Source organism: Triturus cristatus, chromosome 2_1 (genome assembly GCF_964204655.1).
Source record: "Triturus cristatus chromosome 2_1, aTriCri1.1, whole genome shotgun sequence".
In the NCBI taxonomy this organism is placed as follows: Eukaryota; Metazoa; Chordata; class Amphibia; order Caudata; family Salamandridae; genus Triturus; species Triturus cristatus.
This window is the reverse complement of record NC_140581.1, coordinates 904,992,047-905,007,582: the sequence shown is the minus strand read 5'-3', so window position 1 is coordinate 905,007,582 and position 15,536 is coordinate 904,992,047. Positions and strand designations below refer to the sequence as shown.

Sequence of the window (15,536 nt, the reverse complement as noted above, 5' to 3'; positions counted from 1 at the left end):
GGCTTTAAACAACTAGTCGTCGAGATAGGGGAAGACTGGAACCCCTAATCTGCGCAGATGAGCTGCGACCACCACCATCACTTTCTTAAACACCAGAGGGGCACTGGTGAGGCCGAAGGGGAGCAAGGTAAACTGAAAGTGCTTGTGGCCTACTGTGTGTACTGCAGGTAACGCCGGTGGGAAGGCAGGACGGGGATGTGGAAATAAGCGTCCTGCAAGTCTAACGCTACCATCCAGTCTCCAGGGTCTAGGGCAGCCAGAACCTGAGCTAAGGTGAGCATCTTGAACCTCTCCTTCCGGAGGAAGGCGTTGACGCTCCTGAGGTCCAAGATAGGGCGTAGGCCCCCTTTGCCCTTCTTGGGAACCAGAAAGTAGTGTGAATAACAACCCCGAACTACTTCTGGGCCAGGAATGCGCTCGATGGCCCCCTTGGCCAAGAGACTGTAACTTCCTCCTGCAGAAGTTTCAAGTGATTCCCCGACATGCTGTGGTACTGCGGTGGCATGGCTGGAGGGGTCGCATCGAAGGGGAGAGGAGTAGCCGCTTCGGACGATTTTCAGCATCCACCTGTCCGATGTGATGGTACGCCAGTGAAGCAGGTGATGGCGAACTCTGCCTCCCACTGGCGTTGAATGGGCCTGAAAGCTCGGACTAGGAGGGCTTTGAGGTGGATGCTGCCGGGGTAGATGTGGACGGACCGTCTCGTTGTCCCCCTGCTCCGCCTCAGCGGATTCCACATCCACAACCGCGTTGAAGCTGGTTCTGCGGCCTGTGGCTAGACGGACATGAGGGGCCGCCCCTTCCTTGGCCACGAAAGGGACGAAAAGCAGAAGTCTGCGGGCGCGGGGCCGAGAGGCCCAAGGACTTAGCCGTAGCCCTGGAGTCCTTAAAGCGCTTCAGTGCACTGTCCGATTTGTCGCCAAAAAGGCGACTGCCATCAAAGGGCATGTCCATGAGGGTGCTCTGGACATCCCCGGAGAAACTTGTGGACCTCAGCCAGGTGTGGCGACGAATCGCCACCGTGGTCGCCATTGCCCTGCCTAGCGAGTCCTTTGTGTCCAGTCCACATCGGATTGCATGCCGTGCCGCAACCCGCCCCTCGGCAAGAGCCTGGGCGAGCCGTGTCCGGGAGTGGGAGTGGGAGTAACGGTCCAAAAGACACGCGGTGTTGATAGACCACAACCCTAAACTAAGTGAGGAGAACAGTTTCTTCCCAAACTGTTCCAACCATTTGGATTCCCGATCCGGGGTAGTGGACGGGAAGGAGGTCTGAGAGATAGAGGCCTAATAACCAGGCTCTCAGGCGTGGGGTGCATCGACAAAAAACTGGGGTCGCCCGGTGCAGGGCGGTGGCGCCGGACCACGTTCCAGTCCACAGGAGGAACTGTGGAGGGCTTGGACCAGGTGCCCTTCAGAACGTCAGTCAGTGCTTCATTGAACTGCAGCAGAGGCTCCGAGGAGCTTGCTGTGGGTTGAAGCACTTCAGTGAGGAGATTAGTCCTCACGGCCACAGCAGGCAGCTCCAGCCCAAGGGCTTCGGGCACCTTGCACAGCACCACAGAAAATGTAGCACCTTCCTCCGACGCCATGGACGGAGGAGAGATGAGCCAGTGTCAGGGGAGGTATCAAGACCACTGGCATCCCCCAGTTTGTTAGCCCAGTCCTGAGATAACTGGCCCTGTCGTGCCAGAGGGTCCTCAGACCCCTCCCAGTCGTCTTCGCCATCCGTTGAAGATGAACCTGTCACCCATCAGCGTTGGATACGGCGCCGCTCCGACACCGGGACTAAACCATGCAGCGGCGCAGGGGGCGGCACCGGAGGTGTCGGCGCCGTGGTCTTGAGGTCGACTGGCACCGACCGGGATCCAGGCCTGGATCCCGCGGGGTCCTTCGGCGTCGGGTCCGGAGTCGACGATGGCGCCGGGCCGGAGCCGCCAGCTTGCTAGGCCTCCCAGTGGAGCCTGTGGGGCCCGAAGGCGCGCCGGCAGGCGTCAACGGCGGAGCCAGGCTCCTCATGGCCACGAGGAAGTCTCTGATCTCCGCCGGAGTCGCGTCAGACCCAGGGACCGGAGGGTATGGGGTCGGACAGGACTCCTGCAGCTCCGATGTAGCCACGTGGGTGGTGCCACCCGAACCCTCAACCGAGTCACGCAAACGGCAAGGGCAGCCAGAAGAGCTATGTCGCCTCTTCGACTTCTTGCTGTCCTTCGACTTACCGGAGTGCAAAGACTTTGACCCCGACGAGCGGTGATGACTGCGGCGCCTCGACCAGTCCCTCGACCTCCTCTTCGACAGGGACCTTGAGCGGCGCAGAGCCGACTGCCGGAACTCGAGCAGTTTGCAGGACCGCTCCCGCCTAGCCTTCGAAGTCAAGGCCCGGCAGTCGAGGCACGACTCGGCATCCTGGTCGGCGCCAAGGCAATAGACACCGGCGGTGGTGATCCGTGACAGACATCAGTAAGTGACAGGCATCACAAGCTTTGAAGCCAGGCATCCCCATCAGCACCAGAGTCGAGGTCGACTGAAAATGGAACCAAAAGAGTTCAAAAAAGTTTAGTCAAAAAGTGACTAAAAGGGTATGCGCTTACTGGTGCGGAAAAAAGAAGAACTCCGACGACGTCATCCCGGCGATCATGACGCCGACAGATGCTGAGCCGCAGACGACGCCTAGCGACGCGCAAGTGTATTGCTGACGAAAAATCTTTCCGGATCCAGCCTGACGCCTGGGGATATTCTAAGGTGAGGAATCTAACGTGTTTCTTTCAGATGTGGATTGTAGGTTAGGTTTCAGGGGGCATCTTTAAGATGCCATCTGTGGTGCTTGGTACATTAAATCACATACTGGCATCAGTGCGGGTTTAATGTGCTGAGAAGTTTGATACCAAACTTCTCAGTGTTGCCATTATCGTGCTGTGGAGTTCGTGTTTGACGAGCTCTTAGCACCATGTACTCTTAAATGGCAGCACTGCACTTACAGTGCCCAGGAATGTACCTGGCTATTGTAGGGGCACAGGGCTCATGCTCCTGTGCCCACACCACTGGCATAGGGCACCCAGCTAGAGGGGTGGCTGATGTATGCCAGGGCAGTGTAGGTGGTGTGCATGGCACACAGGGATGTGGGCCATGTCGACTCTGTTTTGTCTTGTACCCAGACACTCAGCCTGCAAGGGCAGTGTGTGTATGTTAGGGTACAGGGCCTCTAAGGGGGCACAAGGAATGCTGCAGCACTTAGAGGCCTTCCCTGGTCACAAGGCCCTGGGTACCTAGGGTACCATTTACCAGGGGCTGACATGTGGCCAGGGTTTGCCAATTTGGGTTTGAGGTTTTTAGTGAAGGAACATAGGCCCTGGGCACCTGATTGGCAGGAGTCCAGGGCACACTCAGTCAAAGTACATTCAGCAATTCAGCAAAAAGTGGGGGAATACCATGCAAGAAAAATGGCACTTTCTCACAATCCAATTGTTAGTTTGTATTTTGTATTTTTCACAGTAATCCTCATTTTGCTCAGTCGGGTGGGGCCGGGCAGGGTTGCTGTGCTCTCTGTAGGCAGGAGTTTCAATCATACCGGAATTGTTCAGGTATTATCTTTGGAAATCATTTTTCTCCCAATGGTAGCTTCATTTCAGAAGCTTAGTGGCGGGGCGGGACGATGGTATAGAACTGTTCAGGCGGGCAACATCCGCCCCACTGCGTTTCACGCCTGTTTATTGTGTGTTAATCAATGTCAATTGTTGCATAATCATAGTAGTTCTTCTATGCACATCAGGGTCTTTTGGTAGGGAGGGCAAGAGATCGCCGATGCCCAGTTGGAGATGGCACAGCGTGGGGAGGGGTTTTTTCGTAATTTTTTTATAATCACATGCATTTCAGGGTCATCAAAGCACAGGGTAAGACACTTCACACTGCAGTAGGGGTACAACTACATCCAGGATTGTAGGAAATGTCACAACATGACCCAAGACTAGGTCATAGAAAGTGCTTGCGCCTTGTGACGTGGAATGTGAGAGTTCTTAATGACCACAGAAAGGTGTGTAAAATTCTGGCATATCTTAAGAGACAGGAGGTTGACATCACCCTGCTCCAAGAGACTCATCTCGCTTCTAATTGTGCGTTGTTCGCAGGACGTAATCTCATGCTGCTCCGTTTACCTCGCACTCCAGAGGTGTGTTCACATGGGTGAACCCTAGATCGGGTCTTCAGCTGGAGAGTCGTGCAATAGACCCGGCTGGAAGATTTGTAGTATCAACATGCTATGGGAGGGGCGTTGAGTTCCTAATTGTCAATTTGTACGGGCCGAATTATGATGATCCCCTGTTTTATGACTCTATATTCTCACTTATCAGAGACATTACTGCACTGCCGTTGCTCTGGGGAGGGGACTTCAACTGCCTCTGTTAGGGGCGGGTTTACACACCATTCAGCCTATCGTGATATTCATATTCGCATTGACTATTGGTTCATTTCAGTGGCGTGAATGACCAGGGTGCAGGACTGCGCAGTTATTGGCTCGCTCTTTCTCCGAACAGTCTCCTGTGTTGTTGACGCTTTAGGTGTCCCCCAAGGGCACTCCCCCTTTTCAGTGGCTATTCCCGCCATACTCCCTGCAAGATACGGTCTTTAAAGCTGACTTAGCTGCTGCCACTGAGGAATTTTTTGCAATCAATGTTGGGTCGGTTGACTCCTTTGCCACAGTGTGGGAGTCCTTTAAGGTCTTCATTCGTGGGGTCGCCATCAGTAAGCATGCTGGGGTGCTTCGCTCCATTAGAGGTAGACTCGCCCTGCTCGAAGGCCGATTAGGGGAGCTAGAGGCTGCTTTGGTTAATAACGATTCACAGATTCTAGAACAACTTAAAACCACACTAGATGAGTACCACGAGGAGGCGGATAGAGAGATCAAACATATGGGGAAATACGCTCTGGCCCGAACCTACGGAGAAGGGGACAGACCGGGCTCGGTACTGGCGATGCTGGCATGCCGTAGATTTGAATCTCGGGTCATTACTGAGATCCTTGGCGAGGACAGCTCCGTCTTAAAAGAACAAAGGGATATAGCTAGACTGTTTTGTAGGTACTACCAGGATTTATACAGCTCTAAAATTGCCCCAGGGGATGACAATATATTGAATTACCTGGAATATCTCAAGCTGTCGTGGCTGACTGATAGTCACCGGGAATACCTGATGTGTTGTACTCCATGCAGGATGGGAGTGCCCCGGGTCAGGACGGGCTCACGGTGCCCATTATAAGGCTTTTAGCAACATGTTGATTCCCCACCTGAGCACACTGTTTCAGGATATGGGTGAAACTGGTATCATGCCTCCTTCCATGCGCGAGGCGCTGATAGTAACGAAAACCCGGCAAGACTCCTCAAGAGTGCTCATCCTATAGACCCCTGTCGCTCATATAGTCGACACTAAAAGTTTTGCCAAGATACTGGCTAATCGCTTATCCCCTCTTTTACCCCTGCTGGTTGGCCCGGAGTAAGCTGGCTTTATTCCGGGCCGTTCATTATCTGGGAATCTGAGAACAGTCTTTGGCGCTTTTCAGCATGTGCGACCAGAGGTTTAGGCGGTTGCAGTGTTTTTGGACGCCGAGAAAGCCTTCGATTCGATCGAATGGAAATACATGCGGTCGGTTCTGCGACGCGTGGGTGAGGTTTTTATTCAACTGGTATCGACGCTATACAATTCTCCGTCCGCACGAGTGTCCATTGGAGATATGGTCTCCTCGCCTATCCAGATATCCAGGGGCACCAGACAAGGCTGCCCCCTGTCCCCACTACTTTACGCGGTTGCTGCTGAACCTTTGTTGAGGGCTCTGCGCGAGTGTCACAGCCACAGGGGTCTCCGTTTTCCCAGCTACAACCTAATTGTCTCAGCATACGTGGATGACATGCTCCTATACATTGGGAACCCGGACTCTAATCTCTTCTCAATAATTTGTGAGGTGCTGTGATTCAACGGCCTTTCAGGACTTAAAATCAATTGGGACAGGTCAATAGTTTTCCACTCACTCCGACTGCAGTACCGACCCCATTAGACTATCCTCTTCAGTGGACATCCGATCCGGTTAGATACTTGGGAATCCAAGTTCACTCTGATGCAGAGCAAGTGCTCAGGGTAAATTACAGCAGGGCCATTGCCAAGCTGGCAGAAGATATAGATAGGTGGATTTGGCTTCCCCTCTCGCTGGTTGGACGGGTCGCCTTGATGGAAATTATTGTACTCCCCCGTTTCCTCTTTCTCAATATACCTATAGTGGTACCCCAACACATGAGAGCTGCGGACATTGATGTGCTAACTGGCCTGGGCAGGCAAAACTCCGCGTGTTAAGCTGAACACACTCACTCTGCCCTACACTGCGGGCGGACTAGGCGCTCCTGATTTAGAATTATATTACAGGGTGGCGCAAGGTTCGCATGCTAATAGCTGGGTTCCCGGGCCGCAAGATCTCCCGCATCTTCAGATAGAACGGTTTGCCGATAGCCCTGAACCTCTCCCACGTTTGATGATCCAGGCACCTGTCAGGCGTTGCGGAGTTCTTGACTCTTAACTCTATAGTCCATGCTTGGCACGTGTTGCTGAAAAAGCATGCAGGGGCCCAGTTATATTCTCCTCTCTTGCCTGTAAACTGGGGTCAATGGTTCGCCCTCAGCTCGGAACGTGGTGCACTTCGCTCATTGAACGTAATGGGCAATTTATTTCAGGAAGGGAGGGTAAACACGCGGAAGGAGGCGCTGGCAGGGTTATCTAACCATACGACTGACACAATTCCATTTTTTTTAGAGCTCGCAACGCACTGAGGGCTCTGCTTGGTGATGATCTCCAAGAACCCTCGGAGCTTTCTGCCTTCTCCATACTCTTGCGCTCGGAGTCCTAATTTCGAAACTCTATGCCTCATCAGAAACAGCGAATAACACACACTATTCTAAAGCGCAGCTCGAGTAGCAGCACGACCTTGGTACACCCCTGGCTGACGATATATGGTCCTACTGTTGCTCCATTACACAAACGGTCTCACTCAATGGCAGGCATAGATTGGCGCACTTCAAGTTTCTAAACAGAGCCTGTTTCGCTATGGGCTAAGGGACACACATCGCTGTGAGAGGTGCGAGATGGATGATGTGGATTTTATACATGTTGCATGGGTGTGCCCCTCAGTGGCGGCCTTTTGGCAACACATTTTTCAAGCATTGAATGATATAGTTGGTCTGTCCCTCACTCCTGATCCACTCTTAGCGCTTCTAGGTTACACAAAGCCCCTCAGCAAGAGTGTTCGAAAACTAGTATCTATAGGTTTACTATTGGCCAAATGCAGGATCGCGATACGATGGATGCAGGGGCCTGTCCCAACTATTGCTGAGTGGGAGCGAGACATGGTATATTGTAATACTCAATCTGATGTTTATAATGAGTTGCTGCCCCCTCGCAGTCGACCTAAAAGCTTTTGGGGACTGTTTGCGCAATACCTAGTGACGAAGCAGGGGAGTGATACTGATAATGCATGAGCATAAGCTGTCCTGTGTTGATCCGGTATATATGTGTAGAGGGGCACGAGTACGGTTTCAGGGATTGCGGACCACCTATAACTTTCATAAATTGATTGGTCTGGGAGTGATGGTTTGATTAGATTGTACTATGATTGATTGACAATGCATCGATCTGCTGCTTGTTCCTTTCTAGAAGTACCTACTGTCAGTGTGTTCCACATTAACTATTTGCAATCTACTGCTTAGTGACTCATGTAATCCTATATCTGTGATGTATGCGATAATGTGATCTGTTTCTTTTGCTTTTCTTTCCTGTTACAAAAGTGAATAAAAACAAATAAAAACAAATAAAAATAAATTAGGGTCGGTCCTAAGAATCACCCCGTCAGTATGGACATGGAATAAGGGTTCATGTAATGCGATTTTCCTGTAGTTCACCAATAAGTCTAAGGGATGTTATGGTGTGGAAACCTGAAGGTGAAGATTGGGCATTTAGCATTTTCGCACGTAGCGAAAAAATTCTATGTTTGGGGTGTCCCACTGATTAAAGTAAGGGAGTAGGACTATTGCCATTCATGGAGTTGTTGCCTTGTCAGCAGTATGCAGAGTAAGTGTATCGCCACACATGCCACAAACATAATTGTTTAACTTGTTCACATGTCTGTACAGTTTCTTTTACCTGGGAAGCATTGGCTTACAAGATTCCTGCAAGGGAACCAGTTTGTTTTGTCAATTTTGTTAATACATGCATCTCCAGCTGTCACTTCCGGGGCAAAGCAGAGTTGACGTGGAGCTGCATGACAGCACCCACTGGTGCATAGGGGGCTGTGCTGAAAAGCCTTCCGGATCTCCTCTGGGAATATTATAAAGCTGAAGAGCCTGTGGTTAGAAATATCTATAGGAATTTGTCAGCAGTTCAGCAGTCAAAAGTGGGCCTGGCATCAGTGTTTTGAATGACCATCTAAACATTGAGAAGCCATGCCTCGTAAATACACTATCGCCTGTTAAAACAATTAGATAACTTTCTAAAGCATGCCAAAGAAAACCCCTTGCTTTCATGAAATTGTGATGCTAAAGTAAACAGTCCTGTCATGACAAACATCACTGCAAGCAAGAGCATCTCTCTGAAAGTACTTCTTAAAGTGAAGTCATACGATGCAAAATCTAAAAAAAAAAGGCAAAAAAAGTATTGTAATTACCTGATACTTTATTAGCTCTGCTTGTAAACCCTTCACTTTTGATCTTTCTTGTTCTAATGCCACATGCAGACCAGTTACCTTAAAGAGAAGAGAAAAACAAACTAATTGTACATTGCATCACTTAAAGCATGGAAGTATCCAAAGCATAGCCAATTAGATGGCCGCAATAACAGCAAGGTCTTCGATCCATTAAATAATTATGAAAGAATCCTCACTATTTTACCAGTGACAATACACTCATGAAAGTACAGCCCTAAAGACATTTATCTTTAGCTTGATGTAAGATGGATGCTCCAGTTATGTGTCTGGCCCTGTGCGAGTTTGGTGAACAAAGCCCCTCTGCACTGATGACTTAGTTGACATCATGTAGGTGTCAAACAAATAATTAAACCCACCACACATCATATTTCAAATGTTTTGTCAACAAAATGAACATTCCTGAAGCACAATTCAGTCCTCACAAAAATCCCATCTAAGAAACACATTGATCCGCCACCTCACAATTCCAGTGGCACTATTTTGAAATTATGACCATTAGCTCCCTGGTCAGTGTCTGTGAGCTGCCACGCTCTAAGAGCAAACAAATCCTTCCTTAATCAACAATTCATAGCCTAAGCATGCATGCTTAATAATAATCTAAATCGAAAGGCATCCTTAGCACTAAAAGTAAAACAGCCACCCCAAACTGAGCGAGACGGACTTACAATAGGTGTCTGGAATATTAACGGCTTAGCTTCCAAAACAAGCGGTCAAGAGTTTCTAAACTATTTGAAATCTTTTGATATAATCCTGCTTGAGGAGACCCAGGAAGATAAGTCCTTTGAATTGCAGGGTTACATTTCTCACCTACTTCCGGCAACCAATGGATCTGCTTTTGGCCGTCGCTCGAGTGGCTTATTGCTCTTATCCTCTAACAGAAATAGGTAAGACTTTTCCAATGAAAATTCAATTATCACCTCCAAGCTGCATTCAGGCCATAAAAGTAATGCTTAGGATTAACCAGCTTGTAGTATCCTGCTGCTCAGCCAGAGTGGTAGTTGTGAGAATGTTGAGGTGTATGATGTAATGTGGAATGTTGGAGTGCCTGAGGTAGTTGGTGTATGGGCTGAGCAGCAGGGAAGCTGCTCCTGGTGGGGTTCGTATTATTCTACATATTGTGACTTCTACTTGGAATAAACCATTTGGGAAACTACTATGGACTCTGTCATCTTTATCAGCATACTACATTTGGTACCAGAAGTGGGGTTCCAGAGTCAGAAAAGAAGAGGCTCAAGAACAAGGTCCCACAATCAAGATCAAAAAGATATCATTCGAAACTGAAGAAGAGGATTTCAATTTAACTGGCACCAACGAGCCCCACCAGTGACCTTGCCATCGGTCGCCCACAATTCAAGATTAAAAGTGCCAGTTTTAACTTTATTTCGTCTGTTCCTCCTGCCTCCTATTTGAATTTTTGCCAGCCATTCCTGTGACATCGATGGTCCAGCCTGCTATTTCCTGTCGCTAGCGTTTACAACTTTATTTCACCAAATTAGACAAACCCAGCACTTTGTGTAAATTTAAACAAGCCCAGATCGTCGGAGAAGAAATCTAAACCGGTGTTTTAAATGCCAACTGGAGGAGATCTGAAATCAACGGAACTGTGTAAATATCTGCTGCCATCTACTGGAGGAGATTGGGAATTTTATTTGCCTGCTATTTCGGGATTAGAAGGACCGAAGGGAATTGATTATTGCATTTTGAGCAGTGCTTCGTTTCTCCACGGGAAGCTGTTACAGTGCTTCGATTTATTGGCATCACAGAGTTATTAACTTCAACACTCTCGATTTTCAAGTGTTTAAATTTGATGTGGTGAAGTCTCAGGCCAGTATTCTGTGCTTATGCTGTGAGTACTTTCTCAAATTTTACATCGACGCTTTGCTTCAGTGTGTTTTAAAGTTTTAATGCGCCATTGCCATTTTCTGCGTGTTGGCAGTTGAACCGCTGCCTTTCATTTTAAAACACAGCACGAGCTACCTACTGCGCGCACACATCGAGAGCGTGCAGTCTCACCTGCATTGTCCTTGTCATCGTGGATCCGACGTTCCTGACTGTTCACCTACGAGCACGGACGTGCCGTGAGCCACCCGGGCTCAGCGTCATGAACGTGGCGCCATCTTGGGATTAAGATATCCACAGTATTTACACTTTCCAGAACGTGTTGTACACGCCTTGCCACCCACGGTGTTCTTTCCTCTCCAGTTTGTGTCTGTGTTGGGTCTTCCGATCCCCGTGTGCAGGATTGTTAATGCTTCATTACAGGCATAAGTGTTCTTCGCATTTGGGACATCCTAAGTTCGCAGCATGTGCAGCATAGGGGCTCTGCGTGTATGGAGGACTGAAACATTGGTAATTTCGGCGAATATTATATTGACACGTTTTTTTTGGAATTTTCATTTCCTACAGTTCAGATGTTTATTTTAGCACTTATTTTAATAGTCACCTACAGTATTACTGTGTGACCTCGACTGTAGTTATCTGCAAGGTTCATGTCAGTACCTTGTGGTATTTATTATGCCAAATTGCAATGTTACTGTGTGGCATGTTTTAAAAAAGGAAAAGGGATTGTGCGTTTAATTGCATTTTTATTGGAATTTACATGCTTTATGTGGTCTTTCTCCACATCTACCCATTTTGTTTTATGTAGCACATTGTGCTGTGTGTCTTGATGCACACCTTTCCACTCAGAATGTTGAGGGAATGTTTATTTAATTGGAATTTTGATATTTTATGTGGTTTTCTCCGCATCTATTCTGTTATGTAGCACATTGTGCTGTGTGCCCTGTTGCACACCTTTTCATTTAATTGGAAATTTTTAATGTTTATGTGGTCCTTCTCCACATCCATTTCGTTGGCAAGTAGCACTTTGTGCCGTGTATGTTTATTGTACACTTTAATGTTTTAGGTGGTCTTTCTCCACGCGTATATTTTGTCATACACTTTAATGTGTTATGTGGTCTTTCTCCACATTTATTACATATGCATGTAGCATTTTTGTGCTGTGTGCCTCGCTGTACTCCTTCCACCCAAAATTTTGTGGTGTTTGTATTTGTGCAGGGTTATTGTGTTTTAGTGTTTACACTTCTGTGCAACAAGGATGTCAACAGCAACGTTTTATTTCTATGTACTGCAAGGGACTTGCTGTCTTTCGGGGTTTTTCCTCCATTCTTTTGTTTAAAGCAGCTGTCCTTTTGTTCGTTTTCTAATGTTGATTTTCATTCTTTCAACCTATTTGCTTCCGTTTTTCCACTTTGTTGCTCTTACCCTTGTATATTTTTATGTTTGCCTGGCCAGCTTTCGTATCTTTGTACATGGGTTTTCTTTTTGTTATTTATGTGAGGGAGGATGTGGGTTTTGTCTTTCTGTGTGAAAGGGTGTTAGTGTTTTAGTCTTTGTTTCTTTTTGGTGTTTTTTGGTTGCGTTTCCTATTTTTCCCACTTTTCTAATGCATGTTTTCCCTCTTTTCAATTCATGCTTTCTGGTGTATTTTCTTCTATATCTTTCCATGGTTAATTTATGATGTGCGTTGGTTCTTCTTTCTTTTCCTTTGTAAAGAAAGGAGATATGTAGTATCCTGCTGCTCAGCCAGAGTGGTAGTTGTGAGAATGTTGAGGTGTATGATGTAATGTGGAATGTTGGAGTGCCTGAGGTAGTTGGTGTATGGGCTGAGCAGCAGGGAAGCTGCTCCTGGTGGGGTTCGTATTATTCTACATATTGTGACTTCTACTTGGAATAAACCATTTTGGAAACTACTATGGACTCTGTCATCTTTATCAGCATACTACACAGCTCACACAGGAAGTAATAATAATAAATATCTATGTACACCCAAAACAAAGGCTAAAAATAGCAAAGGAGCTGTCAACGGAGTTAATGAGATTGATGGAAGAGGAAGCAACGGATCTCATTATCCTTGCTGGAGATTTCAACATGCACCTTTTCGGAAACACTCAAGATGACGACCCAATTCAGGACCTATCAGGCGCATGGGGAATTCCGACGCAAGCCCAAACCACGGCCATTAAGCCTGTGCGAAGCGCGAAATATCTACTTCGGAAACTGGAGCACTTAAATATGCGAGCTGTAAATGGCCGCTTTAAGGACGATAATGCACCAGCTGTCACGTATCATTCAGCCACAGCATCATCCCATCTAGACTATACCTTCACAACTCTAACACTGTTCAACTACATAGCCACTTTTGAGATCGGCAACAACGAACTCAGTGACCACATGCCACAAGAACTAAGTCTTAAAGCAAGTTCAAGTCAGACATTGTGCGTCAGTAAAACTATTGTGCAAAATGAAACCAACAACCTTAAAAGAATAAGGCGCAACTCCACAAATTTAGAGGAAATATAATCTACTGCCAAAGATCGGCACAAACAATGGGGAGAACCGACAGCCCAGCCCTTGGAACACTGGGATTATTTTGTCACATCACTTTGAGAAACATTTTTAAATAGGCAAGGTCCGAAGCTGAGGAATGCTTCACAAGTTTCTACAAAAATGGCAAAAAGTCCAGCATCTATAAAATTGAAGCAACTTATAAATCATACACTAAAACAATTCTGTATATTTCCAAACAATCCGAGCCTGCAAAGTTCCCTCCGCGAAGGTAAGAAATCATTAATACAGAGGAGATGGGCAAATAAAAGAGCAAAGGATAATGAAACATGGGCAAACTTCTCCATGACGCTAAACAGAAAAACAGCTCCAAATTTTGGCAAACAGTTAATAAATTACAGAGGCCCAACCATCCTGGTATTGACTAACATTACAGAAGCAGTTTGGAATGAATATCTATTTAATTATTTCAATGACTCGAATAAAAAAATAGATACCACCTTCATTTACCAGGGTAACTCTAGCATTATCAGTTCAAAAAAAGAAGCAACTAGCCAACATTGTTCCAGCAAAGAGTACACTAGCAACTCTTGGCCAATGCAGCGGAAGAAAGACTTGTCAATAAGCCAAAACTATCTATCCATTGCAGCAGAAGAGCATAACAGCCCGCAGCACTGGCCAAAAAGAAGCAAATAGCTAAAGGCAGACGGACGGGAGCTCGCGGCCCCAACAGCATTCCACTAATGCTGTTTAAACAAGACGCAGAGTTCTGGAGCAACGCACTGGTACCAGTTTTCAGATATGCTCTAAAAACTCCTACTCCCAGAATCATGGAGAGGCTCAATTATCAGCCCAATATATAAACAAGGCATGAGGTCCGTCCGAAATAATTACCGGCTGATAGCCCTTATAGACACCAAGGCTAAATATTATGCAGGGATCATCTTGGAAGAACTAGCCAATTGGGCCTCCGAGAACTATATCATTCCCACAATGCAAACAGGATTCCGCCAAGGCCAAGGTACAACAACATCATGGCCTTAACAATGCTTATGGATGCTGCGAAAGAGGGCAAATACTCCCTGTACCTCTGCTTCATAGATTACACAGCAGCTTTCGACCACGTTGACCGTACTAAGCTCTGGCACAAGTTGGCCAGCAGGGGGATACCAACTTCTCTTTTAGATCAACTTAGGCACTTGCACACAAACACATGGATCAGAATAAAACTAGGTGGTGGGACGCACCTCTCAAACAGAATTCCCACAACTAAGGGACGCGTCCTAGCCCAACTGCTGTTTAACCTTTTCCTAGCAGACTTACCGGGGGAACTGGATAGCTTTTCATCACATGCCCCGAAGTTATGAGGGATGACACTGACAAACTTGCTAGATCTAGTCCTGATCAGTCGGACCCCTATTGGTCTTCAACACCTTCTGGACGCGACTTGCAACTTTTCTGAACGGAACGCTTTAAAAATGAACCTTACAAAACTAAAATCATGACAGTAAACTTCCATAAGAAGACAAGTCCGAGCTGGTATCTTGACGGGAAACGTCTAAATCAAGTAACAAGCTACAAGTATCTGGGAATACTTTTAGATCAAAACAATTCCTTCAAGCCACAGCTGGAATCCTTGCGACGGAAGGGTGCTATGACCTACCTGGCACTTAAACCTCTGAAGAAGATGTTGCCGGACTGGTCATTAGACCCTTTCTTAAAAGTCCTGCGAGCCAAATTGCAACCCACGATCACCTACGGGAGCGAACCAATGAGAGGAAGAGATGCATCAATTTGAAACAGCATAATAACAACCTCTTACCGAGTGATATTCCAGCTCCCTAAATACGTTTCTCCGGCCCAAAGACGGCTGGAATTTGGGCTACAAAATCAGGCGACAGAGAGAATGGGAGCCTATGTAAAATGCTGGCATAAAATCAGAGCTGCCGGAAATGGTTCCCTAAATAACCATCTCTGGGTAGAACAAACGCATACAGGGAAACCACCAGCTAACAAGTATCTCTTGGATTCCATCAAAGCTCTAGGTCTGACAGACCTTTGGAATACCTCAACTGCTCACTGTGTGTTCAAAAAACTAGTTACAAAGTCAACAAGACTTACATCTGCTGTAGAGTATAAGGAAGCACTGTCAAAATGAGCCCATGGCTGGGTTGTGCTCAACAATTATGAAGTCTGGAAGCCCAAACCTTACCTCAACGCAGGAATGAAGATAACTAAAGAACATTTTTTTAAACTTTGCTTGAGAGTTGGTTCAAATAACCCATTTGTACCACCTCGGGAAAATAGAGAAGGAGACCAGCTATGCGGGTTATGCGCTCGTGGAGTCGAGAATCTCATCCACATCATTTGTATCTGTGACAAATTAAACGACATAAGGGAAACTTTATTAAAACCATCCCTTAATCCAACCTTAGCACAGTTGAATTGTCGCCTTACAAAAT

General features: G+C 47.0%; 1 protein-coding gene across 2 annotated transcripts in view; it reads right to left on the bottom strand.

Moving 5' to 3' along the window:
• GKAP1 (G kinase anchoring protein 1) overlaps positions 1–15,536 on the bottom strand; it is a 565,016-nt gene that overhangs the window by 56,050 nt on the left and 493,430 nt on the right. For both annotated transcript variants that reach the window (XM_085633148.1, XM_085633155.1), the window contains exon 11: positions 8,689–8,766. In XM_085633148.1, coding sequence (XP_085489274.1) covers positions 8,689–8,766 — 78 coding nt within the window. The remainder of the gene's footprint in view (positions 1–8,688; positions 8,767–15,536) is intronic.